This window comes from Geotrypetes seraphini, chromosome 11 (genome assembly GCF_902459505.1).
Source record: "Geotrypetes seraphini chromosome 11, aGeoSer1.1, whole genome shotgun sequence".
Classification (NCBI taxonomy): Eukaryota; Metazoa; Chordata; class Amphibia; order Gymnophiona; family Dermophiidae; genus Geotrypetes; species Geotrypetes seraphini.
The window spans coordinates 7,798,126-7,823,539 of NC_047094.1; the positions used below are offsets into that span (position 1 = coordinate 7,798,126).

Consider the following 25,414-nt stretch of genomic DNA (forward strand, 5'->3'; position numbering starts at 1 on the left):
CAGTTTCAATTACAACAACAATAACCCAGGACAAGTTCAAGCAACAGCATCAGTTTTATGGCCCTGCACATACTGCAGCAAAAGCAGCTCCTTTGCTAGAACCAGGCCAGTGGCACCAAAACAAACTGGCACTAGGAATTTTCCTCTTACTTCAAATAATTTGAATTTAAACTGTAGGGGTCAACACTGCAGATCGAAGATTTAGAAATCAATTTTCATAAGACACCCAACGAAAGACAAATATGCTATATGCCAGGGTCAATGGGTGTGTCATTTCCAGTTTAACATAGAAATTGTATAGGCTTCTGGCATCTAGCAATCGAGAGAGATTTGGGGAGCTGTCTGTAATGGTTTTGAAACGCGGACATCATGGGTAGAAGGTAATGAGAAGAGTTTTAACCTAAATTCATCAATTCTTTTTTAGGGCTTGAAACTTTATATTAATGGGAAGCATTCTTTATTAAATCACGTGGTTTATTCTGGGTGATGTTTATATGTTTTCATTGTCACAGAGAGGATATTTTAGGAGTGTGCGTTAGTGATGTAGTTATGTTATTTCTCTGAATCTATATTGTATTCTTGTTTATTCCTATAAACTTATTTGCATTTATTAGGATTATTTTTTTCTTGTATTTTGGACATTATATTGCTGTCCATCCTAAACTTTGTATGTGGTGAACCCAATCTCAGCCAGTCACAGAGAAGGGATCAAAATCTAGTTCCCTGACAGCAGAGTAAAGTACCATTTCAGTCTTTACAAGAGGTACACTACCTTCACCTAAATCATTGTTAAAATGTCTTTTCATTGTTTCCTGTACTTCTCTCTCGTGTCAGTGGTTCTTTCCTTGGTTCACCTCAACCACTCCTCTAATTTATGAGGCCTCTCTAGCCAGGGCTGGGGAAGTAGTGCAGCTACAAACAGATCAACTGGATTTTAAAACCTCTGGGTATTTTTATGTTTATGAAGTCCACTAACTGATTTCACAGCAATGCTAAAAGAACACAACCAAAAGCATGTCATAGCAAAAGGAGACACACCAGGCACGGTTGCACGTTTTGACCCCCAAGGGTCTGCTGAAGTTGGGGAGGGAGCCCAGGGGTCAGCATTTTTGGAAATGGACTGTGTGGTGGATCCATCAGTTGTGCCCCAAGGATCTGCAGAAGCAGTAGTCTTGGCACCTGCAACAGAAGAATGCAAGACTACTGATACCCAGCAGGATTTGAGAGACCTCCTCAAATGCAGAAACCAACATATGCTTCCCCCTACCTCTAGGGTATTCTAAAATACAATGTGAGCCTTCCCATCTGAACAGCAAGTGATTAATGCAATCTTACTACAGCACCATTTAGGGGGAGAATGTCCAATGAAGTTCACAAACCTCCTCCTGTCACAGTCCTGCTGACATTTTCTAGTTTTGTCCTTTAAATATTTTTAAAGCAGTTCTGTGCCACTAACTACAAAAAGATCAAGGTTCACAATGCCTTAAAAACAGCCATTCAAAGAAAATTCTGCAACAGAAAATTGCACATTTCTAATGATGGCATGAAGTAGTTTTGTTATCTAACATACTTCTTATAAGAAACAAGCAGATCAGGATCTTAGAGACTCTACTGGTAACAAAACTTACAAAAATATTCTGCTAGAAAGCCATCTATGAACATTTGTGACATTTTAGGAATGATTTCAATTATTTCTATTGTACTTTAAGTGGGGTTGCAATTATATCTTTATGATTGGTTTGTTGGTTTTTTTTAAGGGCGGTCTGACAAGGGTCTTAAGGAAAGAGTAACAATATTGCATGACTGTAATAAATAAGCTAGAGAGATAGATAGAGGTCACAAAACTTTCAGGCATGTTGAAGAAAATTGGAAATGGAATTGTAAAACTAAAAGCAGCCAAGGACTGCTATATGAAAAGGAGAAATATTAAACAACTATTTCTGTGTTTATGGAAGAAAATCCTGAAGAAGGACCACAGTTGCCCGATATATGGAAATGTAGCTAAATACACAGAAAAAAATATTTATAAACAATTGAAATATGATGTGGACAAACAGCCATGAAAGTCAGATGAGTATCCCAGGATACTGAGAGAGTGCAGAAAGGTTCTGGCATGTCCTCAAAGATTTAATAGATCCTTAGAGAAGGGAGAAATCCCACAGGATTGGAAAACAGCAGATGTAGTCCCTCATCACAAAAACAGAGGAGAGTTGGCAAACTACAGGGCGGTAAGCCTTACATCACTAAAATGGTAAAGATGACATTCAAATGCATACATATGCTATGAGGCAGGTGTGTATAGACTAGGATGTATTTTACCAGAGAGCTTAAAAGGAAAAAGAAAAAAACCAAAGAAGACAAGGTGGCAATTATTATTTTTTTTTAACAGTCCAGTGTGCACAGTATTAACTGGATTTTCAAAATATAATGCTAAAATAGATATAATTTCTAACCACCAAGATACTATGCTGACAGAACGTGTTTATGGATCTCGGTGCTGATTAATACTGTACCAAAATCACTGCACTTAGCTGCATGCTTGAGGGTTACCCAACACTAAGAGTATTGGTAAGACCGTGTGGGTCTGCACCAATCCGATTTTTTGACCGATTCAGAAAGAGTTATTGATGCACTAAAAGGTTTGCATGCAAATGATTCACGGGAATGTTCGCAGTAATCTCCGACTCTCCGATCTGATGGATTGCTGTAAGAGCGACTCTCACACATGCACAGAGCCGGCAGGGGAAAGCATCCTGCCACGCTGTTTAGGGCAGGAAACCTTTTTTTAAAAAAAATTTCTTTTTTTAATGGGCACAGATGGTGTGCATGTTACATTAAAAAGGCTTCCCCCCCCCCCCCACCGATGACAGCCCTTTCCGACCCCTGACAAATATACACCAGGAATCCCACAACAGTGCTAGCAAAAATTGGCAGGAGGAATAGAGGAACTTGTCCAACCAATCCAGGAGAAAAGCACCTGCCTCCAGACAATGAGGAGAGTATTGCCTAGAACAGAATTGAGGCAGTTTGTAATTGTTGGGGGGGGGGGAGGGGACGCAAATAGATCTATCTGAGGAATCCCCCACTTAGAAAATATCCGATGCACAACCCTGGAGTGAAGTATCCACTCATGTGGCCACAAAAATCTGCTGAGTTTGTCGGCAAGAATATTTTGTACTCCCTGAACATAGACAGCTTTTAGGAATATGTTTCGAGCGACTGCCCAGTTCCAAATCTTTTCAGCTTCCTGACAGAGAGTAAGAGTGCCCGTCCTCCTTGCTTGTTGATGTAATACATCGTGACTTCATTGTCGGTGCAAACCAGGAGGACATGATTGGATATACTGTGTTGAAAAGTCTTCAGAGCATTTCCAATCATTCCGAGTTCCAAGAGGTTTATGTGGAACTTTTGTTCTTGAGCAGAACAGTGACACTGTGTCCTGAGACCGTTTAGATGAGCTCTCCAAGCATACATGGACGAGTCTGTGGTCAGAACTTTTTGATGAGAAGGCACTTGGAATAGTAACCCTTTGAAAAGATTTGAGGAATGAATCCACTACTACAGAGATTGATGAAGCAATGATGTGACTATAATCTTTTGAGAGAAAGGGTCGAGAGCTTGAGACCACTGGGATGCCAGAATCCACTGAGCTGTTCTGAGATGAAGTCTGGTAAAGGGGTTAACATGGACTGTGAATGCCATGTGACCTAGAAGTTTCATCATTTGTCTGGCTGAGATGGACAGCAGATAGTAGACTTCATGGCAAAGCTGAAGTAGATTGTCCTGTCATTGTTGAAGCAGGAATGCTCTGAGCTGTATGGTGTCTAAGAGAGCTCCTATGACCTGAAGAGTCTGAGAGGGCTGAAGCTGAGATTTCGGAAAGTTGACTTATGAACCCCAAATGTTGAAGGAACAGGATGGTTGACTGCGGTGCTGAGTGAACCCCTTGAGGGGAGGCCTGTTTTATGAGCCAATCATCGAGATAGGGGAAAACTTGAAATCCCCGATTCCTTAAAGCTGCTGCCACTACTACAAGGCATTTGGTGAATACTCTTGGAGGAGGCCAAGCCAAAGGGCAGAACTTTGTATTGAAAATGTTGATGGGCAATTCGAAATCGCAGAAATTTTTTGTGAGCCATGTAAATTAGTAAATGTGTATATGCTTCTTTTAGATCTAGAGAGCAAAGGCAATCATTTTGATATAACAGAGGATACAGAGTTCCTAGAGATAACATTCAAAACTTTTGACTAGAAACTTGTTGAGGTGACAGAAGTCGAGAATTAGACGGAGACCTCCCGTCTTCTTTGGAATGAGAAAATACTTGGCGTAGAACCCCTGATTTCTCTGAGGAGGGGGCACTACTATGGCATTTATTTGAAGCAGAGCCTCTATTTCCTGAAGAAGAAGGGTAGTCTGCTGAGGGTTCAAAGAAGACTCTCTTGGAGGATGATTTGGAGGTTTGGAGAGAAAATGAAGAGAGTAACCCTCTTTAATGATTTTGAGGACCCACAGATTGGTTGTTATCAGAGTCCAATATTGATGGTATATTTGTAGACGACCGCCGATTGGTTGAGGAAGAGACTGAGATAAGTGAACAGCGGCTATGCTCTCAAGAAGTGCGTCAAAAAGACTGATGTCATCTGAGGTTTTTGAGATCATTGTTGTTTCTGCTTTCTCTGAAGTGAGGTGGCTGTCTAGAAACAGATGGTTTAGCAGAATATCGCCGTTGATACAAATAAGATTTAGCAGGCTGCCTTGAAGTCAAAGGTTTAGACTTTCTCTTGACCAAATAATTCCAACTTGTCTTGTGCAATGTTAACTTTTGTGTGGTTGTTTCGATGGAATCCCCAAAGAGCTCATCTTCTAAGCATGGAATATTGGCTAATCTGTCCCGAAGATTAATATCCATGTCAGAAACTCTTAGCCAAGCCAAGTGTCTCATAGCAACAGACATAGCCGATGCTCTACATTTCATTTCAAAAGCATCATAGGCTAATCTTGCAATATACTATCTAGTTTGTGAGAGAGTTCTCACAAGTTGCTGATATTGTATAAAATGTTCTTTAGGAATGTACTGGTCAAAGTTAAAGCAATTGTTTCACCAGTTGTTTTAGATAACAGGAAATGTAGAAATTGTAGTTAAGGATTCTGCTCGCCAACATAGAATTCTGATACAGGCGGTGTCCAAATTTGTCCATAGTACAGCCTTCACATCCCGGAGGTGCTGATGCAAAAATTTTGGAACTGGAAGATTTTTTAAGGGTTGATTCCACCACTAAAGACTGATGTTGAAGCTGTGACTTATCAAACCCTGGATAAAAAATGATTCTGTATAGGGAATCAAGTTTTCTTGGAGCAACAGTAATGGTTAGAGGTGTTTCCCAATTTTTGAAAAGAGCCTCTCTAAGATTGCTATGTAATGGTAATTTTAAGAGCTCTTTAGGAGGTTCATCATAATCCAAAGCCTCTGCACTGTAGGTACTGTCAGCTTCCAATCTAACAGGCAAGGTTTTGCCAAGCTGTCTAATGTATTTGGAAAAGGAAAGTCTTTCTGAAGGAGATCTCTGTCGAGGAGGTGTTTCCTACGGCGATGGGTCTGAAGGGATGCCAGAAGACTCAGGCACAGATAAAGCAAGATAATAGTCTGAGTCAGAACATAGGTCTGAATCATACAGGAGCATTGGCGAAGTCGAACGTCGCAAAGAATGATGGGTACGTTTTAGGTACCGCACTGATAAAGATGAGGATCGATGAGTATTCCTTTTATGCTTAGAAGTTTGAGATCGACGCAATGAGAATAGACATCTTGAATGTGTTGAATGTGTTGAAATCTTGAATGTGTTGAAAGAGGAGATCAATATCTCAAGGAGGAGCATCGATGAGAACATCAATGTGGAGATCAATGCCTCATCTTCAAGAGGGCAAGGGACGAACCCTCACAGGAGAGTCCAGATGAGTGTGATGCTCCGATGGACAGCTGACAGCGGTACTCTTAGGCCTTGTAACGCTATGTTCAAGCTGGGCCGGTACCGAGGGAGTCGATGAAAGCACCGGCAGGCAGTGCAGTTTAAATATATCACCGAGCTCCCTCTAGAAAAACTCATCAAGTGTCTCCCTAAATGAAGGCACCAGTACTGGTGTAGCAGGTTGTCTTGGAGTGGGTGACCTCGATGAAGATGCACACAGTGGAGGAGAGACAACCTGCGAAGCTGGTGAGCGGTGATGTCATTGTTTGATCTGCATCAAGGGACTCAATGCTGTAAAGACCTGTGACGCTGGTTTGGAAGCAGATGCTTCTTAGCTGGCTTCCCCGAAGCCAGAGTTTTCGATGCCGACAGCTGAGAAGATCTAGCAGTGTCCATGGTAGTGTTGAACAACTGAACCTGCTGAATGCGAAGGGCTTTAAGAGAGCGCAACTTTAAAGAGGAACACAGAAGAAATCTTGATGAGGTATCCTGGGCCTAAACACTGAAAACACCAGGTATGAGGGTTGGCAATAGAAATAGACCACTGATACTGCACTTCTTAAAACCCATCAAAGATTTTGACATGGACGGGAAAATTAACTCTGCAAAATTAAACTCAATTTTTGATGAAAAATTGCTAAGAAAATTTGGAATGGGAAAAGAAAATTTTCTCTGCCCACCTGTCTCAAACAACAACAAATGAAAAAAGAAGAAAAATATGTGAAGCGGGAAGGTAGTTCAGTCAAAAAGATACTTCTTCGCCCCGCGGTAAACGAAGAACTGAGGTATCCACGAGCCTCTTTGGGCAGGAAGGCAGTCACGAATGCGCGGTGCGGTTAGTCGAGAGCACTTCAAAAGTTTTTTTTTTTAAAGTGACAGTTCACTTTTCAGCATGTCTGTACCGGACTCTGTAGATGATGTCACCCATATGTGAGAATATGCTGTCTGCTTGTCCTAGGATAAAGTGAAGGTATTCTGTCCCTCTTCCTAAATTACATCTCTGAAGCAGGAAAAAGAGCAATAAGTTCTCCTGCTGTTCCAGATCACATACATATTTAGTAGAAATATTGTTTATCTGGGACAAGAATCAGCTAACAATGTAGACAAAAATATACAAAAAAAAGTTACAGATTCAACATTCCTTTACTAACAGCACTGCAAGATGTAGGTAAATTAATTCTGAAAACTGGCACATGCCATAGCTGCAGCTGTGGAAATTATGCAAACCAAAACACAGAAATGGAAGGACTGGATGAAATTACCCAGTAATCTATAAATCAAAATATTTTTTACTGAAGTGGTTAGATTAATCAAATAGATGATGTATAATACTGGAGGAAGGAAGAAAAAAGCCTCAGATATTACAGGGGTTAAAAACACAAGTCTCAAGCAGAGAGTGAGCAATATTAAATAAACTCTACTCCTGCAACATCCTCACCAGAAGAAAAAACATTCTTTCAAAGCATAACTAATTCACTGTGTCCCAAACTCAAAACAAACGTAAAGCTTGTGCTAAACTGAAGCAGTGGCGTACCAAGGGGGGGGGGGGGAGGTCCACCCCAGGTGCACGCCTTAGGGGGGGGTGTACAGCTGGCCAGGTCCGGGTCATCCGGTGCCGGTCCACGCAGGGTCGGCAAGATCGCACTGGGGCCATCGGCAGCGTCTGGGCTGCAACGGTGATGAGTGGCATCGGCGCCACCTCAACGATGACACTTAAGATCGGCAACGGGTCTCCTTCTAGAGACATAACTGGGGACTGCAAAGCCCAGGCAGTGCTTCTTTAGCTAGATGGAAGGGGTAGAGAAAGAGGGGATAACTAAAAGGAGGGCACATGATGGCGGGGGAAAAAGATTAAGTTAGGGAAATACTGGAGGGGGTGAGGGAAAGAGGTGGTGAGCTGTAGGTAGATAGTAAAAAAGGAAATTGATGAGAGGGTAGTAAGAACGTAATCTAGATGGATGCAGAAAATAAATTGAAAAGGAAAATGAGGGAAGAAAGGGATTGCAGAAGAGAGGTGTGGGAGAGGGAAAGAGAGGAGAGAGATGCCAGACCAATGGGGGTGAAAGGAGAGATGGAAGGAGGAGGCATACAGTTTCTGGAAGGGGCATAGGAGAGAAAATGCCATATAGGGGCAGAGAGACGGCAGACAGTGGATGGAAGGAAGAGAGTAACAAGAAGATGAGGAAAGCAGAAACCAAGGAAGACAAAAGGTAGAACAAAAATTTTCTATTTATTTATTGCTTTAGGAGACATGTGTCACTGTTTCTGTGGTGTTGCATTGTATGCAGAGTCCAGCTTCTTGCTAGTTAAATTAAACTTTGTCTATGTATTTTTATTTTATCCACCCTTTTACAAAACTGTAGAGCGTTTTTTAGCGCCAGCCGTGGTGGTAGCAGCTCTGATGCTCAGATTCTATGAGTGTCAGAGCTGTTACCACCGTGGCTAAAATCCACACTACAGTTTTGTAAAAGGGGAGGGGTTAGTTTGTGATGACATATTCCATACTAAGCGAAGGTGTTTTCTGTGTTCTGTGTGTTCGAAAGACTTGGTTTTCTGTTAGGATTGACGGTGTAGGATTGATCTGTACTAGTCTGGCTTGTTTAGTTTTTCAATGGGTGTATTGATGTACTTCTCACTGCAGTATGTAAGATGCTGCCTTTTCCTAGGTACTCATGTGTGACGTGTGACTTGTTACTAAAAATCATGTTTTTTGTACAGATAGGGGGGGTGTCAAAAAATGTTGGGCCCCGGGTGTCACATATGCTAGGTACGCCACTGAACTGAAGCAAAAGTTTAAGGAGGATCATACGTCCGCTGGCTTCCCACTTCATACAGGATACAGTTTAACACTTACAAAAAGCATTACATTCTGAAGAACCTAGTTATTTGAGTAATTTAATAGTTCCATATGTTCCCTCTCATTCCCTCAGATCTTGGCACGATAATAGAGTGGACAGATTCAAAGGCTCCCTAATTTCGAGGATCGTGAACTTTTTTCATTCATATCCTTTAGCAAAAGTGATCCGAGTGGGTGACAACACTGATGAGTTTGGCTCTTAGGCATTGGAGGAATGAGGCATTATGACATCACAAGCTCTGAAATGTTGCTACTCTTTGGATTTCTGCCAGGCATTATGACATCAGGGAAAGAGATTGGGAGTTTTATACTGCCTTTTTGTAAACAACCACATTCAAAGTGGTTTACATACAGGTACTACAAGCATATTCCCTATCTGTCTTGATGGGTCACAATCTATCTAATGTACCTGGGGCAGTGAAGGATTAAGTGACTTTCTCAGGGTCATAGGGAAAAGCGCAGGGTTTGAACCCACAACCTTAGGGTGCTGAAGTTGTATCTCTAACCACTACGCCACACACTTCTCCAAAGGAGTCTTATGATGACATGTAATCTGCATAGGAGGCTTCAGCTTTATGAGGATTCCTCTTCAACACTTTGTAATTTTTTGCGCTAAGCCCTATAACAGTATTTATCAACATATATTTGAGCTTCTACACCAAATACATGTAATTATGAGATCCAGTTTGGTTTTCTGCCTCTAACCTCTGCTTAATATAACCACCCTTATTTATTAAAGTACTTTTGACCATCTCCTTAATATAACAACCAATAGATATGGAAAAGAAATACTTGATGGGCGATGGAGAGACGGGAAGGCAAAGAATAGGAAGAAATTGTGATTTTGAAGAGTGAAAAGGACTTTGACAAGATAATTGGCCAGCCCCAATGAATTAAAATCAGATATGCCTACTAAGCGGAATGTGTTGTATCGACTGCTGGAAGCCTATATGACCTTCACAAAAGCAAACGCACCCAAACAAGAAAAGCACAATCATTTAGAAACAAGCTATTTCATTTGATCTCCTCTAAAAGTTCTTACCAAACGACTGCCAAGGATCAGAGGCAGTGGGTGTAACTGCAGCACCCTCCCAGGGGTCAGTCGGGATGGGCTTCGTTACTAGTGAAGGACCCCATGGTTCTGTTTTCTGAGCTGCAGGAGGTGATGTAGGAACATCCATCAAATCCAAGAGAGCTGTGTGCTGTGGACAAAACGATCATCATTTTCCAAGAACTGGGTCTTTTGAACCACTTATCTGTGATTGAATTTTATTTGGAGAACAGTGAATTGAAAAGGACACAGTGTTGTTTTAGCGATTTCTCTAGGTGTGATATAAAAAAAACTAGAAAACAGAAAAAAAAACCTCTTCACCCAACATGGTTGTTGAGCTCAAAGGACAAGCAAAGAGCAGACAACTGACATCTGACTCTTGGAATCAAAAGTGTGAACCAGTTTCTAAAAATAACCTATTGTGTTCATGCGTCACAAGATAAGCACAAAAAAAAATTCTACCTCCTTTTTCTTTTTGGGCATTTTAACTGTGTGTTTGCGACTTTCTTCTAGAGCCATCTGTAACCGCAGATCATCTCCACGCCGCAGGCGCTCCTCCTGAAAAAGAAATCCTGGTCAGCATTATCTGAATCACGCACAAACAAGAAGACATTAGCAATAGTGAGAACAGTTTAATCATCATCTCACAAAACTGGCCAAATATGACATTTAGATGTAATCTTTATCTGGGTTTGCAACACTGAATTCAACATTTGATAAAGACTCTTTTATTAATGTTTTAATAAATATTTATTCACTCATTTTATCTCTGGTTGATATGTACTCCGTTGTTTGCTAATTCTTCGTGGGGGTTGTTTCCTTGTTTTTTGCTGTGAAGTCTTTATCACACCATTCTCTAGAACAGAGTTTACACAGCAGATGCAGTTACTCCGAGTTAGAGCCATGCGTTTTAAGAAATCAGGATGGTTGCCCTGGATCGGCAGCATGGAATGTTGCTACTCCTTGGGTTTTGGCCAGGTACTAGGGACCTGAATTGGCCACATGACAACGGGCTACTGGGCTTGATGGACCATTGGTCTGACCCAGTAAGTCTATTCTTATGTTCTTATGAAAAAGCGGTGTTAGCCAATGATGTAAGCAAACAGCAGACAAATAAGTACTTCAACATGGAAGAGTATATTGCGAAAAAAACACCAAAAGTCCAACAGGACAAAAAAAAACCACGGGTTCAAAATCACACAGAAGACAGTGGGAACGGACAATGAACACTCCACTGAAGATCACTGATGTAAAAGGTCTTGTTTATTTCAATAAAGGACACACTGATCTTAACATGATTCCAGTCCACTCCTCAAAGTATCTAACCAACCTCTCTCCCACCGTTCATCCAAGGAAAGGACTCCCTGCACATTAATAGTTGCCCTTGTGAGTATCTCCTGCTGAATTAGCTTCTTCCGTTCAGGCTGACAAGACAACTAACAGAACCTGGCTTGCTGCCCTATGACAAGTCACCTTCCTTGACCTTTCCTCTAGTAGCTGCTAGAGTTTGGTCTCTCCAAGATCTCTGACCAAGTTTCCCCCCAGAAGAATGTGCCGCAAATGAAGCTTCTAATACATTAATTTTCTAATATGCCATTAATGCCAAATAGCTCAGGATGTTTCAGTCTAATGTTTTGTTATATGCATTATTATGTGAATTTAATATTGAAATTATTTCAATAAAAATATTTTTTAAAATTCCCAAAACACAATTCTCTACTGAATTCAGGATACATATTTATCAACAAGCCAAATTTTCAAAGACTTACAAAACCTCAAGTCACTGCTTCCCTGGGTTGGTAACATTTTGCTACCATTTGAGTTTTTACCAGGTACTTGTGACCTGGATTGGCCACCATGAAGATGGGATACTGGGCTAGATGGATCATTGGTTTAACCCAGAAAGGCTATTCTTATGTTCATTCACCAATGGAATGCTTCCTATCTTCCAAGCCCCTCCCCAGACTGAAAAATCAAAAGGTCAACCAATGCTCGGATACTCCCACTGACTAGGCCCACAGTCCCCAGCTTGGGTTTCCTCACAGGCCATGAATCCCCTAGGATCAGCAAGAGACAAATGCTTGGTGCTTAAGTAATGCAAACTGGGGTGGGGAGGGGGGAAATAAGCCCCTCCAGGACAAGGAAGAATCTCCTGGAATAATGCATTCTCAGTGACACAGGATCACTGAAAGGCCTAGAGCCCTGTAATATGGCAGAAGTTTCCGCACTGCCACATATGCCAGAAGTTCCATGATGAGCCAAGATGGTTCCACTCTCCTAATGCTTGGCTCCTTCCTTCCAGAGTGTGTCTGAAATTCTGCCAAAATTTCCATATGTGGATAGCCCCCCCCCCACTATCATCCGCCACAAGAATAGCAATGCATTGCCTTGAGCTCTCTGTATAACTTTTGATGCACTCAGCAGGAGCCTCCATGTAAATCCCCCAATCCAACTGTTACACAAATGCCTTGTACCACTCCTGGTGCTGATCTACCCATAACCCTGCTGAAAAAGAAACCACACTGCTCCCAGTGCTAAATCACATTGTCTATCTTCTCCGTGCCTCTCCCATTGCTGGACTGGAATATCTCTGGAGTGCTGCTTATTTCCTTATTCTGTGCCTCACCTCCCAGAGCACATAATAAAACCATCACCTACTCCAAAGCACTCTCCTCTTTCTTCATTTATCTCAATTCCAACAAAAGGCCAAGAATGCTAAAGCTGCAAAGGAGAAACCTAAAGAAAGAAATATAGAACAAAAAGGAATCAGGGAGTCGGAGGGGGGGAGGGAACTTGGGACTCCCTCCCTCCCTTCCCCCCTCAAGACCAGGCAGAAGACCCAGGATCCCCTTGTCTACTGGATTCAGCTAAGGAACCAGATCTCCAACTGGTCCTAGGAGTCACTTTCACCAGATTCAGGAATGAATGGCTATGCCCATCTATGCCCTGGTGAGCACAATATTGAGACTCGTGCTGCATGGTACCCTCTAGAGCAGTGGTCCTAAACCCTGTCCTGGAGGACCACTAGTAAATCGGGTTTTCGGGATAGCCCTAATGAATATGCATGGGGCTTGCATGTAATGAAAATGATAGGAGTGCAGATCTGCCCCATGCATATTCATAGGGCTATCCCGAAAACCCGATTGGCTAGTGGTCCTCCAGGACAGGGTTGGGGCTTAATTTGTACACCTTTGTTCTGTCTCTCCATCTGTTTTCAGAGAGCATAACTGATTCATTCTGGACTGATCTGGTAAGTGATAATGAAAATACCAATATTTATGCTGGAATGCGATTCTGTGCTTATGTACAAGATGTGCATGCATGCAATCTGATGGGTGCCAATACCCATCTGTCAACAGGCCAACACTTTATTCTTTGTTCAGGACACCTCCTTTCAGCTTTGTTTGTTTTTAAACTCATGGTCTTCATGGCAGCCAGAAAAAAAGGTTATAGGTCCTTTATGCTCACAGCAGAAGATACAGGCATGAAAATCTTCATTAACAAAACCCCTCAGACCAGTGGTCTCAAACTTGCGGCCCGCCAGGTACTATTTTGAGGCCCTTGGTATATTTATCATAATCACAAAAGTAAAATAAAACAGTTTCTTGATCAAATGTCTCTTTAGCTATAAATGACAATATTATTATTAAGACTTAGCCAAAAGGAAAGATTTATAAACTATTAGAGTTTTACCTCATGCAAAATTGTCATCTATATAATAAAAGGCTAACTCGCGCATGCGCAGTCCTATTTGCGTGCTTCCATGATCCGTAGGTCCGTGGCCGGCAAGAGTGCGCTTACTATGTCCACACGCGAGGCAGAGAAATTTTAAAACGCGGCACTCCCTGCTCTCCAGCAATGGCATTTTCTGCATGGCGGTTACCACAGATTAAAAAAGAGACTACAGCGGTGGAGATAATAGGGGAAGCAGAAGAACCCAGCTGTTTGCAACGGCCTCGCACTCTGAATGGCTCCCTTGCTGGGGTTTTTCGTGTTGACGGCTCCTCTTGCGTCTGGCCGCAGCTTTGGACAGAGGGGCAGCATTTTCTTGGGAGCCGGCCTTCGGAGAGGCTTGCAACGCGGGGACGGATGCGAGAGGGGCTGCTGCCGGAAGGGCTTTGGTAGAGGAGCCAGCCAGACCACGCACTCACAGTCTGGCTGTCGGTGGCGGCTCCTCAATCTCGGCTCTGCAGTCGGGCGGTGAGGGAGGCGGGGAAGGCAGCCGCTGCTCCAGGAATCCACTGTTGTTGCCGTTGCCGCCGCCACCACCTCCTCCCCGGCCTAGGTGCGCAGCGTGGGGAGCGGGGCCCGGCGACGGATGCAGCAGTAGTGGCGGCTCAGGGGGGCGGTGATGGCGGAGATTCCTCCCGCGCGGGGAGTCTCTGGGTAGGTTCAGGGATGCGCGGGTATGTTCACTAATCACCCATACCCCTAAACTCACACGCAGCCGACCAGCACGGAAGCCCCGCCCCGATCGGCTCCTCCAGGCCAACGACGCTCACAGGCCTAAGTCGGCCGGCCAAAGCAACGGATCCGATGCAGCAAAAATGGCCGATCCCCTAGCAAGTAGCCTGCATGCCGCTCCCGAAGCTGTAACTCAGGTTATTTCAGTGAAAGTGTGAAGGGAAAAGGTGGAGAGAGGAAGGGAGAGATAGAAAGCAGAGAAGCTGCAGAAATCTATCTCTCTATCAATTTCTCTATCATTAAACAACTTTCAAGATAGAAAGCAGGGAAGCTGCAAAATTTTATGACTTTTATTATGATTTAAAAATCCTGAACTTTACTTAAGTCCTTTCTTTGCAGTTTCCAAGTATCTGATCATTTTAAATGCATTATTTTAAAGTTTCCTTTTCAGTAGCAAAAGGGGGCCAGGGAGTGAACTTGCTTTGCTTTGGGGGGAGGGGTGTGCTGGGTGCAGGGAGCAATTTTTATTTGCTTTGGGAGGATATAGAAGGGGGCCATAGAGAAAGACAAAGAAAGGCAGGCAGGTGACAATGGAGACATAAAGCCAGACAGCGCACGAGAACGAAAGACAGTGGGCAGGGAGAGAGACAGAAAGAAAGAAAGACAGACAGACAGGAGGCCAGATGGAGAGAGACAGACAGAAAAAAAGACCAACAGAGGGAAGGAAAGAGACAGAAAGAAAGAGACAGGGGCAGGGAGAGAGACAGAAAGAAAGAAAGACAGACAGAGGGAAGGAAAGAGACAGGGGCAGGGAGACACACAGAAAGAAAGACAGAGAGACAGACATATATTCTAGCACCCGTTAATGTAACGGGCTTAAACACTAGTTTCTGTAATAAGACATTAACTATTTTTTCTGAGGCCCTCCAAGTACCTACAAATCCAAAATGTGGCCCTGCAGAGGGTTTGAGTTTGAGACCACTGCCTCAGACACTATACTAAAGCCCTTATATTGTGCTCATCCCTCTGGTCTTCTGCTTACTTCGCTGTATATGCCTATAACAGCTAATAGCTTGGATTTAAATATGTCATGCTCTATCTACTTGAAGCTTTGTGCATACCCAACTTCATGCAAAACTTGCTCTATACAGAGTGCAAATTTGTGCACAAAACCCATGCTAAACAGTGAGCAAATCCTAGTGAATTTTACTGTATCAATCCCTTGGTCACCATTTGCTTTTCTACTTACCCTCAAAATATGATGCAAACCTGTTTAGCTGGATATTGTACAAATGGTGAAGAAACACAGTTTGTGAATTTGAAAACTGAAAATTTGAGTTAGACATCCAGAAAATGTCATCAAACCAGGAAACTAACTAAGAAAGCAGGCATAAACATGGAAGAGGATCCCAGACCCTGCTAAGAGGCTGTGCCTCTTCAGATTCATGCAGGCTTGGAGGCCCAAGGCAATAGCCCCGTGTGCAATGTCCTTTTAAAGACAAAAAGAGGAAAACAGATGCTAACAAAATACAGTACTCCAGAACTGACCTGCTCCGCAACTTCCCTGCTCATTGCTAATGCAAGCTGGAGCTGCAACTCTTCCTCACCGCTTGTCTGAGGTCGTGCCTGCTCAAGTTCAGATGAAACCCGAGGGGATGTAGCTAATAAAGAAGCAAATATGAGCCTGTGTTAACAATGCAGAACCAACTCCAAATACATTTGATAAAGTCTGATTTACAGAAACCAAAGAAACACTGTGGAGAGGCAATGTCCCTGATATGGCCTTTATTAGAAAATTAAAACAGCAATCCACATAAAAACCTTTAGGACCTAAAAATGAGTGCAGAGGAACAGCAAGATGCAGAGATGCTTACTTTAAGTATACAAAAACATGGGCCTTCAATACTATCATATATCAACTAAAAAATATGTATCTGATTTCTTAATGATCTTCTAAGATTAGCTGTTGAGATCGCCAGTGAAACCCCTCTATTTTCCCACTCATGCATTAAGGCAGTGGTGGCACTTCTAAGTTTAAACTAGGGGGGATATTACCTTGGCTACTCTCCTTCTACAAGTTTGCCATTAGCAGTTAAAATGCTTTGAGCTTCCCTGGTTGGATTCCTCTACAGTTATTTTCCACACGAAAAGCAGCAGTTATAAATGGCAACATGGAGGGGGCTAACTGATATGTGCCAAGCCATCCTGCATGATGAAAATAAAATGACAGACAGCCCTGAGGAGAGACGCAGTAGAATTTTACTAAAATGAATGCATCACTGATAGTCTATAGTTATGGTGCTAGATACAGGGATCTCAAAGTCCCTCCTTGAGGGCTGCAATCCAGTCGGGTTTTCAGGATTTCCCCAATGAATATGCATTGAAAGCAGTGCGTGCACATAGATCTCATGCATATTCATTGGGGAAATCAAGAAAACCCAAATGGATTGCGGCCCTCAAGGAAGGACTTTGAGACCCCTGTAATGAGTTATAAACAATAACAATTTTGAGACAAAAAAGTGGCACAAACAGTACAAATGGATGCAAACACTTGTGTTTACCATACTTGCTGTTAGCTGAATTAAGGTCCAAAAAGAAGACCAACACCTCTTAGGTGAGCCCTCCCTGAGAAACCTGACCATAAACATTGTGGCTTTGTCATCAACTAGTATCACTAATCTCCACTGTGCAAGACTCACCAGTACCACCTAGAAGCTGTTAGGTCTTACACAGGGATATTTGAACCCTCCCTCCACTGCCTTCTATAACCTACAGGAAGATCACTATAGCCCCATTAGAGGATGTTTCGCATCCAGCACAGAAGGGGCTCGAGTCAGAGTCTCTGCATACAGCTGCCTGGAAAGAAGATGACTAAACGCAAAGTAAGACTCAAGCCTTTCTACGATAGAGGTCTCAATTAGAGAATGACACGGGGAAAAAATCTGTCCCCGTCACCGCCCCGTCCCCGGCCCACCATCCTCTGCACCGCCCCGTCACCGCCATTCCATTCACCGCCCCGTCACCGTCACTGCCATCCCTTTCACCGCCCCGTCACCGCCACTGCCATCCCATTCACCGCCCCGTCACCGTCCCCGCAGCATCCATATAAGCCTTAGTACTCTAATATTTAGCGTATTCCATTCTTATAAATCAAAGTTCTTGCTGCTGAACTAGAGAAAGAGATGTTCAGCTGGCAGGGCTTTGTTTATAAATTTTTATTAACACAACTAATATACCACCATAATGTTTCCGACAGAGGACAAGTATGCAATAAATGCATTTTGCTGTTTCAATGCCAGTGCTCAGCAGAACAACAGACAGCAATATGGACATTCACCTTATGTAGTACTTTTTTAATATATAAAAATAGGCAAAATTAGTTGCTGTTTTATCATTATATTTTCTTGCCATTATAGTATTCTTCATTGATCATTTTTCTTTTTAAATTCAAAACAAATTCAACCTATCTTGTGTCCCAGCATGAATTCATGTTTCACTCAATTGGCTGTTTCAAGGGAATTAACCCTCCAACTTCCATTTGCAAAAATACCCAATGTTGTTCCTTCTATGAGCAATATTTAAATTATGAGGAACAACATTGGGTATTTTTGCTGAATTGTGTGACACCATTTGGGCTGAACATGAAGATTGAAAATGCCTGGTTAGCCCTGGACAGATGATTTGAACAGCCAGGAGCCTGTCCTGGCCATTTAAATCATTTTGAATATCTAGTCCAATGATAACAGAATTAGGGTGATTATAGAAACATAGAACTTTGTTGATCACTAAAAACAGTGGAGACTAAGGGTCTATCAAGCTCAGCATCCTGTCTTTGACACTGGCCAGTCTTGGTCTTTGGAACTGCCCATTGTGTCAGAAGCAATAGGGATTAAGTGACTTGCCCAGGGTCACAAGGAGTGTAGTGTAGCTCTAACCACTGGATTTAGAAGTTGGCTTCTTTTGGGATCTTTAACTCATCATCGCTAGGACTCGAATCTGAGTCCGTGGCACCTAACATAGAATGGAATTAGTATGGCAAAGTAATGAAGAATGGTCCAGCAGCCCCCACCCTCCCTCCACCTCACCTTATATTCGTTCCGAGTTTGCCGGCTTCCTTTTTCCCTAGCCGCACGCGTTCAAAAAGCCGTGCATTTAGCCAGCTCCCTCCCTCCACCTCACCTTAAATTTCGAGTTTTCCGGCTTCCTTTTTTCTGAGCCGCACGTGTTCAAAAATCCGTGCACTCGCGGCTGTGCGAGTCAATCAAACTTCTCCTCTCCTGCAACTTCCTGTTTCCGGTTGCGTCAGAGGAGAAGATTGATTGACTTGCGCAGCCGCGCGTGCACGGATTTTTGAACACGTGCGGCTCGGAAAAAAGGAAGCCGGAAAACTCGAAATTTAAGGTGAGGTGGAGGGAGGGAGCTGGCTAAATGCTACGGGCGGGCGGGCGGTGGCTGCGGGGACCGCGCGATCCTTGAAACCTCACTGCGGAGACAAGACCATTCACCACCCCGCGGGCGGTGAATGGCCTTGTCCCCGTCGCCGCAGCGACTGCTAGTTTTCTTCCCCGTTTTCGGCGGGTGACCCGCGGCTAAAATGCGGTGGCCGCGGGTAAACCGCCACCGTGTCATTCTCTAGTCTCAATGTTATACTTATCTCCGATCTTTGTATTACAAAGACAAGGGCAAACACCCTAGATCAGTGTTTTTCAACCGCCGGTCCACAGGGCTGGCACATGCTTTGGGCCCGAGACAGTGTTCTTCAGCCGCCAGTCCACAGTGCGATCGAAGCAGCGTTATCTACGGGCCGGCTCCCTCTTTCTCACTGTCACACTGCACAAAGCCGCAGGCAGCGCGTCCTGCGCCTGAATCGGAAGCCTTCTCTCTGATGTTGCAACATGGCTTCCGGATGACGCATGGGACACGTGAGGATCTTCTGCCCATGGCTTTGTGCACTGTGTCAGTGAGGAAGAGGGAGCCGGCCCGAAGATAACCCAGAGGGCGGCATAAAACGACCATGCGGGAGCAGCCCAGAAGATAAGGCATAGCATGGAGGGAGGGAGACAACAAAGGTAGGGGGAATGATTTTATTTTTTAATTTGTGTCAATTTTGAGAATTTACACTTGCTGTGTTCGTATTTTGCACTGTTCACGAAGAAATGCATATGTTTCTTTTTCTCTGGGGGTGTACTGCATGCAGAGTCTTGCATCTTAGGGCTTGTTTGTATATATTACTGCTTTTAGTTTTTGGTCCCATATTTGCATGGAGTTATCTGTTTTCTGGTAGGAATGAATGCTGAGAAGCATACGGTATGCTTTGGGTAGTTTAATTTTGTGGTTAACCATTATGTGTCGTTAATAAGATTATATTGTATTTGTGTGTATATATGAAAAATGAATGGAAAAAATGGTGTTACAATTAGTACTATTATGGGGGGTGGGGTCGGGGGTTGGAGATGGGAGGGGTCTGGCCCACGACTTAACCCAGTGTTCTTCAATCGCCGGTTCGTGGATCAGTGCCGGTTCACAAAATAATTCTTTTATTTCCGCCGGTCCATAGGTGTCAAAAGGTTGAAGAACACTGGTCAAGATGACTTAACACCATATTGTTCTTTTCACCAAGAAGGGAACATAAAACTCTTAGCCCTGGTCATCTTAAAACATTAGTCAGGTGTGTCAACATTAAAAAATCCCCATCTCCAGCTACTAAATGTAGCAAGAATAATTTGGGGAATGGGCTATGAGCACCCAGAAATACAGATTTCCTCTTCAGCAGCATGTACCTAAATCTTTCTGCAGCCACAACTCAATTCATACAGCATAGAAAGTGCATGACCCACCCACCCCCAATACCACCATCAAGATGTGCAGTCGATGTGGTCTTATGGAAGACTCACATTGACTGCAACCTCAAATGCTGGTTTAACAACCCCGTTCAGGTCTGTGCTCTTAATACTTACATTGGATGAAAAAGAGTGGAAAAAAAAAATCCCATGATACTGGCCCCATTAGTGTGAGAAAGGGGAGATATGATAAGAGACATTTAAATATCTATATGACATAAATACACAAGGCGAGTCTCTTTCAAAAAGAGCTCAACAGCAGAGATCTTTTTTCACTTAATATTTTACACACATGTATAAAAAGACAAGAAAAAAAGAATTTTCTTTCTATACCAATTACTTTATTAAGCAAATTGTTTGCCATACTGCATAACAAGGGGGCACAAAGCAGTTTAAATTGCAAGAGCACTTAAGACATTTCAAATTCAGCTCATTATAGTTTGCTTACTTTATTAGGCAATATGATAGAAAATTATTTACGATATAAAGAGGAAACACATATTCATAAAAATCTATTCCAAAGTGATGAACAATAATATACAGAATTTTTGCAGAAAAGTAATGGGAGAAATTTGATTTCCTAGGCAGACATTCTGTTTTCTAAGACATTGTTTGCCTCCACTTCTCATTATAGATACCTAAGAAAATTGAACTTTCTCTTTCACCAACACAAGAATTTGCAGGTTGCATATAGTGTCGTTAGTACACTCTATTTTAACCAAATATTCTCTGAAGATTAAAAAAAGGGACATAGAAGGCAGCACTGTATTTCCAGTTATCACTGGAAAACAGAAACAATGGCTTACGAGTGAATTATTTTCTCACAAACAACCAGTATCATCTGCTCAGAAAGTTCTGCCATAAATACGGCAAGAGAGAGACAAAAGTATGGGCAAGAATTGAAAGAAACACTTGCATTACTGCCTCAAAATGTGTGTTCAGGAAAAACTTCACCCAACTGCTGAAGAGAAAGAAGAGGGCAACAGGGAACAAAACAGCTCCACCCAGAGGCAGGGGAACTAGTCACAAGGAACATTTCTCTCCAAAGAGCAGAATCAGAGTATGAGAAACTCTCAGGGAGCCAGAAGGGACCACTTGCAGTCACTACTGCTGCTAAAGGGGAACAGGAAATAGGTTGAGTGGTCTGGCAGGACAAAAAGGAAAAAACAGTTTATGCAACCTAGGGGCGGATTCTGTATCTGGTAGCAATCTTTAAGACAAATAGGCCAGTCAGGCCCTTGTTATTTAACAGCCTACTTTATACATAGAGAACAATTATCACCATGTAATAGCAGTATCAGACAGAACCTACAAGACCACCCTTTGGAAAGCAAGTGAGCTTTACAAGAAAAGTCCCATAAACCAGCATAAGACAACCAGATTATGAAGAATGCCTTTGATTCATTTAGTAAACACTTACATACTGGGACAAGTTTAAAGATTTACTCTAGCACAATTTGGTTTTTATGATGCACATCCTCTCTTGATCATTTTGTGGAAATGGAAAAATGGAAACCAGAAAATTTCTTTCAAGCAGTGTCCCGCAAGCTTTGTCGAGCCCGTCGCACTAAGCACAGTGGCCACGGCTCAAGGCATCTGGAAGTGTGCAGACGTCGATGCAGTGATGTCACGCACATGTGCAAAGGCGCTCCAGATGGGCCCTGAGCCACAGGCGGAGGGTGCCGGCAGGGAAGACGCGTGGAGAGAAGGAGAGGCATCGGCGCCTCTCCTCCTCCCCAGCGTCTTGCAACATATCTGAAATCTCAGGAGGCACACTAGTATGCCATAGCACAGTATTCTTCAACCACCGGTCCATGGTCCGGTACCGGTCCACAGAAATTTCCTGCTGGTCCACAGGGCCAGCATGTGCATCAGGCCCAAAACTGTGTGCGATCGATGCATTGTCAATAAGATTACATTGTGTGTATATATGAAAAATGAATGGAAAAAATACAATTACGACTATGGGGGCAGGGTCTGGGGTGGAGAATGGGTAGAGATGGGCAGGGTCTGGCCCACGACTTAGCCCAGTGTTCTTCAACCGCCAGTTTGTGGACCGATGCCGGTCCACAAAATAATTCTTTTATTTCTGCCGGTCCATAGGTGTAAAAAGGTTGAAAAACACTGCCATAGCACATAGCTTGCGATACATTGCGTTAAAGCTTACTGCACGCCTGGTCCTGTTACTGGTAGGAAAGGATTCTCTTACAGATTTATGATCAAGAAAGGTAAATATTTTGTACTGATCAAGTTTCCAGTTCTATGCAGTATATGCTGCTAACACCTCTTAAAAGATATCACACAGCAAATGTTTGTGCTAAATATTCCGATAACAAAGTTTTCCCAAATTATTTAGTACTTATTGAAGCCCCAACTAGAAAGATATAGTCATGAATGAGTACTTACAGCCATGGTAAGATGCTGGCGATCCTCCAGATTTGCCATACTCATGTTCTGAGTAGCTGGTGGACAAGTTAGGCTGGCTAGAGCCTCTGCCAAAGGTTATTTGATTATTGCTGCCCACACCTGTAGCGACCTGGGCCATGCGCTCTTTGGTTTTCAGGGCCTGAGCTCTCTCGCCTTTAAGCCTTTCATCATCTTTGAGGAGGGAGACCAATTGTTTGGACTTCTCCCTCACGTTGATGCCCTGGTCCTTGCCATCGCGATCAATGTACTGAAAATCTTTCAGGGTCTGGATGGCAAATATGTTCTCTTTGCACTGCTGAGCCACTCTCTCAGAACCAGTTTTGATTAGGTAATCCAATAGTGTAAGAGCCTTATACACATGCCTCCAGTTCTTGCCATGATCATTAAGCCGTTTCCAAATCATACTCATAATTTCTGAAAAGGCCACCACATTGTAAGTAAGATCAGCTATCTCAGTCATTAAAGAGCTGGAAGGGCCCCAAGGGTCATTAGATGTTGCCTCACGAACCTTGATTTCAGCCTCAGAATAATTGTTTACTATATTTTTCATCTGCCGCCTTATAGAAGAAGTCGTCATTTTTATAAGTTTAGCAGTTAACAAAGAACCTTAGTTCTAAAAATATTCAGAAAATATTATTCCTGAAACCACCTCAGGAGCAAAGGATGAGTTTTCTTCTTATATAAGTTCTGGTGCTACAAGATTCCTGGACTCTTAACTGAGTTGGATTGAGTTCTTCTAAATACATTGCCCTCATCCAAAAACACCGCAGGACGCAGGAAACTACATGCTGAAAAAAAAGCACAAAAGATTCAATTAGTTAAGGGGTAGGCTTTAAATTGGGATTTTTGTCTCCAAGTCTTTCGCCATAAACATACTGAGTTTCTTTTGCAGGGAGCAATATTATAAGTCATCATAATTAATGAGAACTACCATCATTACTTATTCACATAGAAAGAATAACCTAAATTTTAGCTCCATGATGCTACATTTGTTCACTACTGTGTGGTACTTAAGATAGATTTTAGACTTTTACATGCCTCAATAGTTGAATTGGCTGCCAGTGGAGGCCCGGATCAAGTTCACGATACGCTGTATTTGCTATAAAACTATGTTTGAACTTATACCTAATTATCTTATGAATATGTTTTCATTTGCCAACAATAAACATACCAGGCGCTCACATGAAAATTTCGTTTTTCCATCTGTTAGACTAGAGCAGTGGTTCCCAACCCTGTCCTGGAGGACCACCAGGCTAGCTGGATTTTCAGAATAGCCTTAATGAATATGCATGGAGCAGATTTGCATGCCTGGCACTTCCATTATATTCAGATTTCTCTCATGCATATTCATTAGGGCTATCCTGAAAACCCAACTGGCCTGGTGGTCCTCCAGGACAGAGTTGAGACCAAGTGGACTAGAGTATGTAAATTTAAAAGATACCATCAATGTTATGAAATCATGTTGCCCTATCCTATATTATTTTATTTGGAACGTCTATGAGATTCAAGAGTCAAATTTCAACAAATAACAATAAACTTTTGTTAATACTGACGGGGGTTGCCATTCAACATATTACTGGAAATTGGAAGGTCTATACTAAACTTAATTATACCTTTTGGTGAATTCAGTTTGTCATATTTATAAAATGGAGAGAGTGCTTGCTATACAGCAAGGAAATTATAATAGTTTCAAAAATATTTGGGGCCATTGATTGCATATTCTAATGATTAGACACCTTGGACACCTTTTTATTACATAGGACTATATTTAATGTGGGGATGGGGAGATATGTTATGTGATTTAATGGGCTTATTCCTGATGAATGGGATGGGTGGGGGAGGGGTCTTTTTTATATGCATTTGACAATAATTGTTAGAATGTCAAGTGATTTGTACGAATTATTTGATTGAATTTTGTACACTTGTTACAAGAGTTAAAACTGAATAAAGAATTAAAAAAAAAAAAAAAAGATACCATCATCGTCTCTTATCCTATCAGGCAGCATCTTGGGACAAGGATCTAAATCTTTTAATCACAACTTCCAGTACTTACCAAGAATTTGGGAGACATCTAAAAACATATCTGTTTACTAAGTATTCGGGCAATTAAGGCATTCCATCCAATTGTAACTATTTTTGCTTTTGTAAACCACATAGAGCTTCACAGTACTACGGTATAGAAGCAGATTGTTATGTCATGGCAACTAATCCTGTTCTCCAATCCTAAGTGACGTAAAATTGTGATTATTATAAAACTTGTCAATATCTTTCAGAAGATATTAGTAGATAAGCAAGTGTCATAGCTTGATTGCACTGCTCCCCCCCCAAATGAGCTCCCCTCAAAACATGCTAGATGTCAGTATATCTGTATACCACCAAAATTCATGAGTGACTATTTTTAAGTTGCTAAAATATTATCACATTCTAAAAATGCTACACTTCCTAAATGGGAAACTGGGATGTTAACATTGCATTCATAAATCAGTAGGAAGAATCTCCCAGGGGGACTTGTACACTGTGGATGAGACCCGGTCAGAGCCAAGAACTTCCGCATCTGCGGCATTCTTCAAATTTTTACCATACCACCACTGTAGACCACAGTACAAGAGCAGAAAACAGGTTTAAGCAAATGTTTCTTAAATGCTGCAGTGAATCCCAGTCAAACTTTGTTCCAGCACCTCTGCTTTAAATAAATGTTAAAAATACTACCTGCCCTAAATTAAAGACTACAAATACCCTCTCAAGTTCCAGATTCAAAAAAACAAAAAACAAAAAAACATCAGAAACTTGGCTCCTCGGTATTGCTCACACATTTAAAATTTAAGTTAGCATTCAACAAAGTAAACAAGGTTGACATATCATAGCCTA

The 25,414-nt window shown here is 42.3% G+C and overlaps 1 protein-coding gene across 4 annotated transcripts in view; it reads right to left on the reverse strand.

The window, feature by feature from the left end:
- EPN2 (epsin 2) overlaps positions 1-25,414 on the reverse strand; it is an 89,376-nt gene that overhangs the window by 21,678 nt on the left and 42,284 nt on the right. For 2 of the 4 annotated variants that reach the window (XM_033963733.1, XM_033963731.1), the window contains exons 2-6: positions 22,526-23,334; positions 15,828-15,940; positions 10,338-10,433; positions 9,867-10,026; positions 1,039-1,179 (exon numbers count right to left, since the gene is read on the reverse strand). In XM_033963733.1, coding sequence (XP_033819624.1) covers positions 1,039-1,179; positions 9,867-10,026; positions 10,338-10,433; positions 15,828-15,940; positions 22,526-23,123 — 1,108 coding nt within the window. In that variant the 5' untranslated portion in view covers positions 23,124-23,334. The remainder of the gene's footprint in view (positions 1-1,038; positions 1,180-9,866; positions 10,027-10,337; positions 10,434-15,827; positions 15,941-22,525; positions 23,335-25,414) is intronic. The other 2 variants (XM_033963734.1, XM_033963732.1) reach the window with 1 other exon arrangement.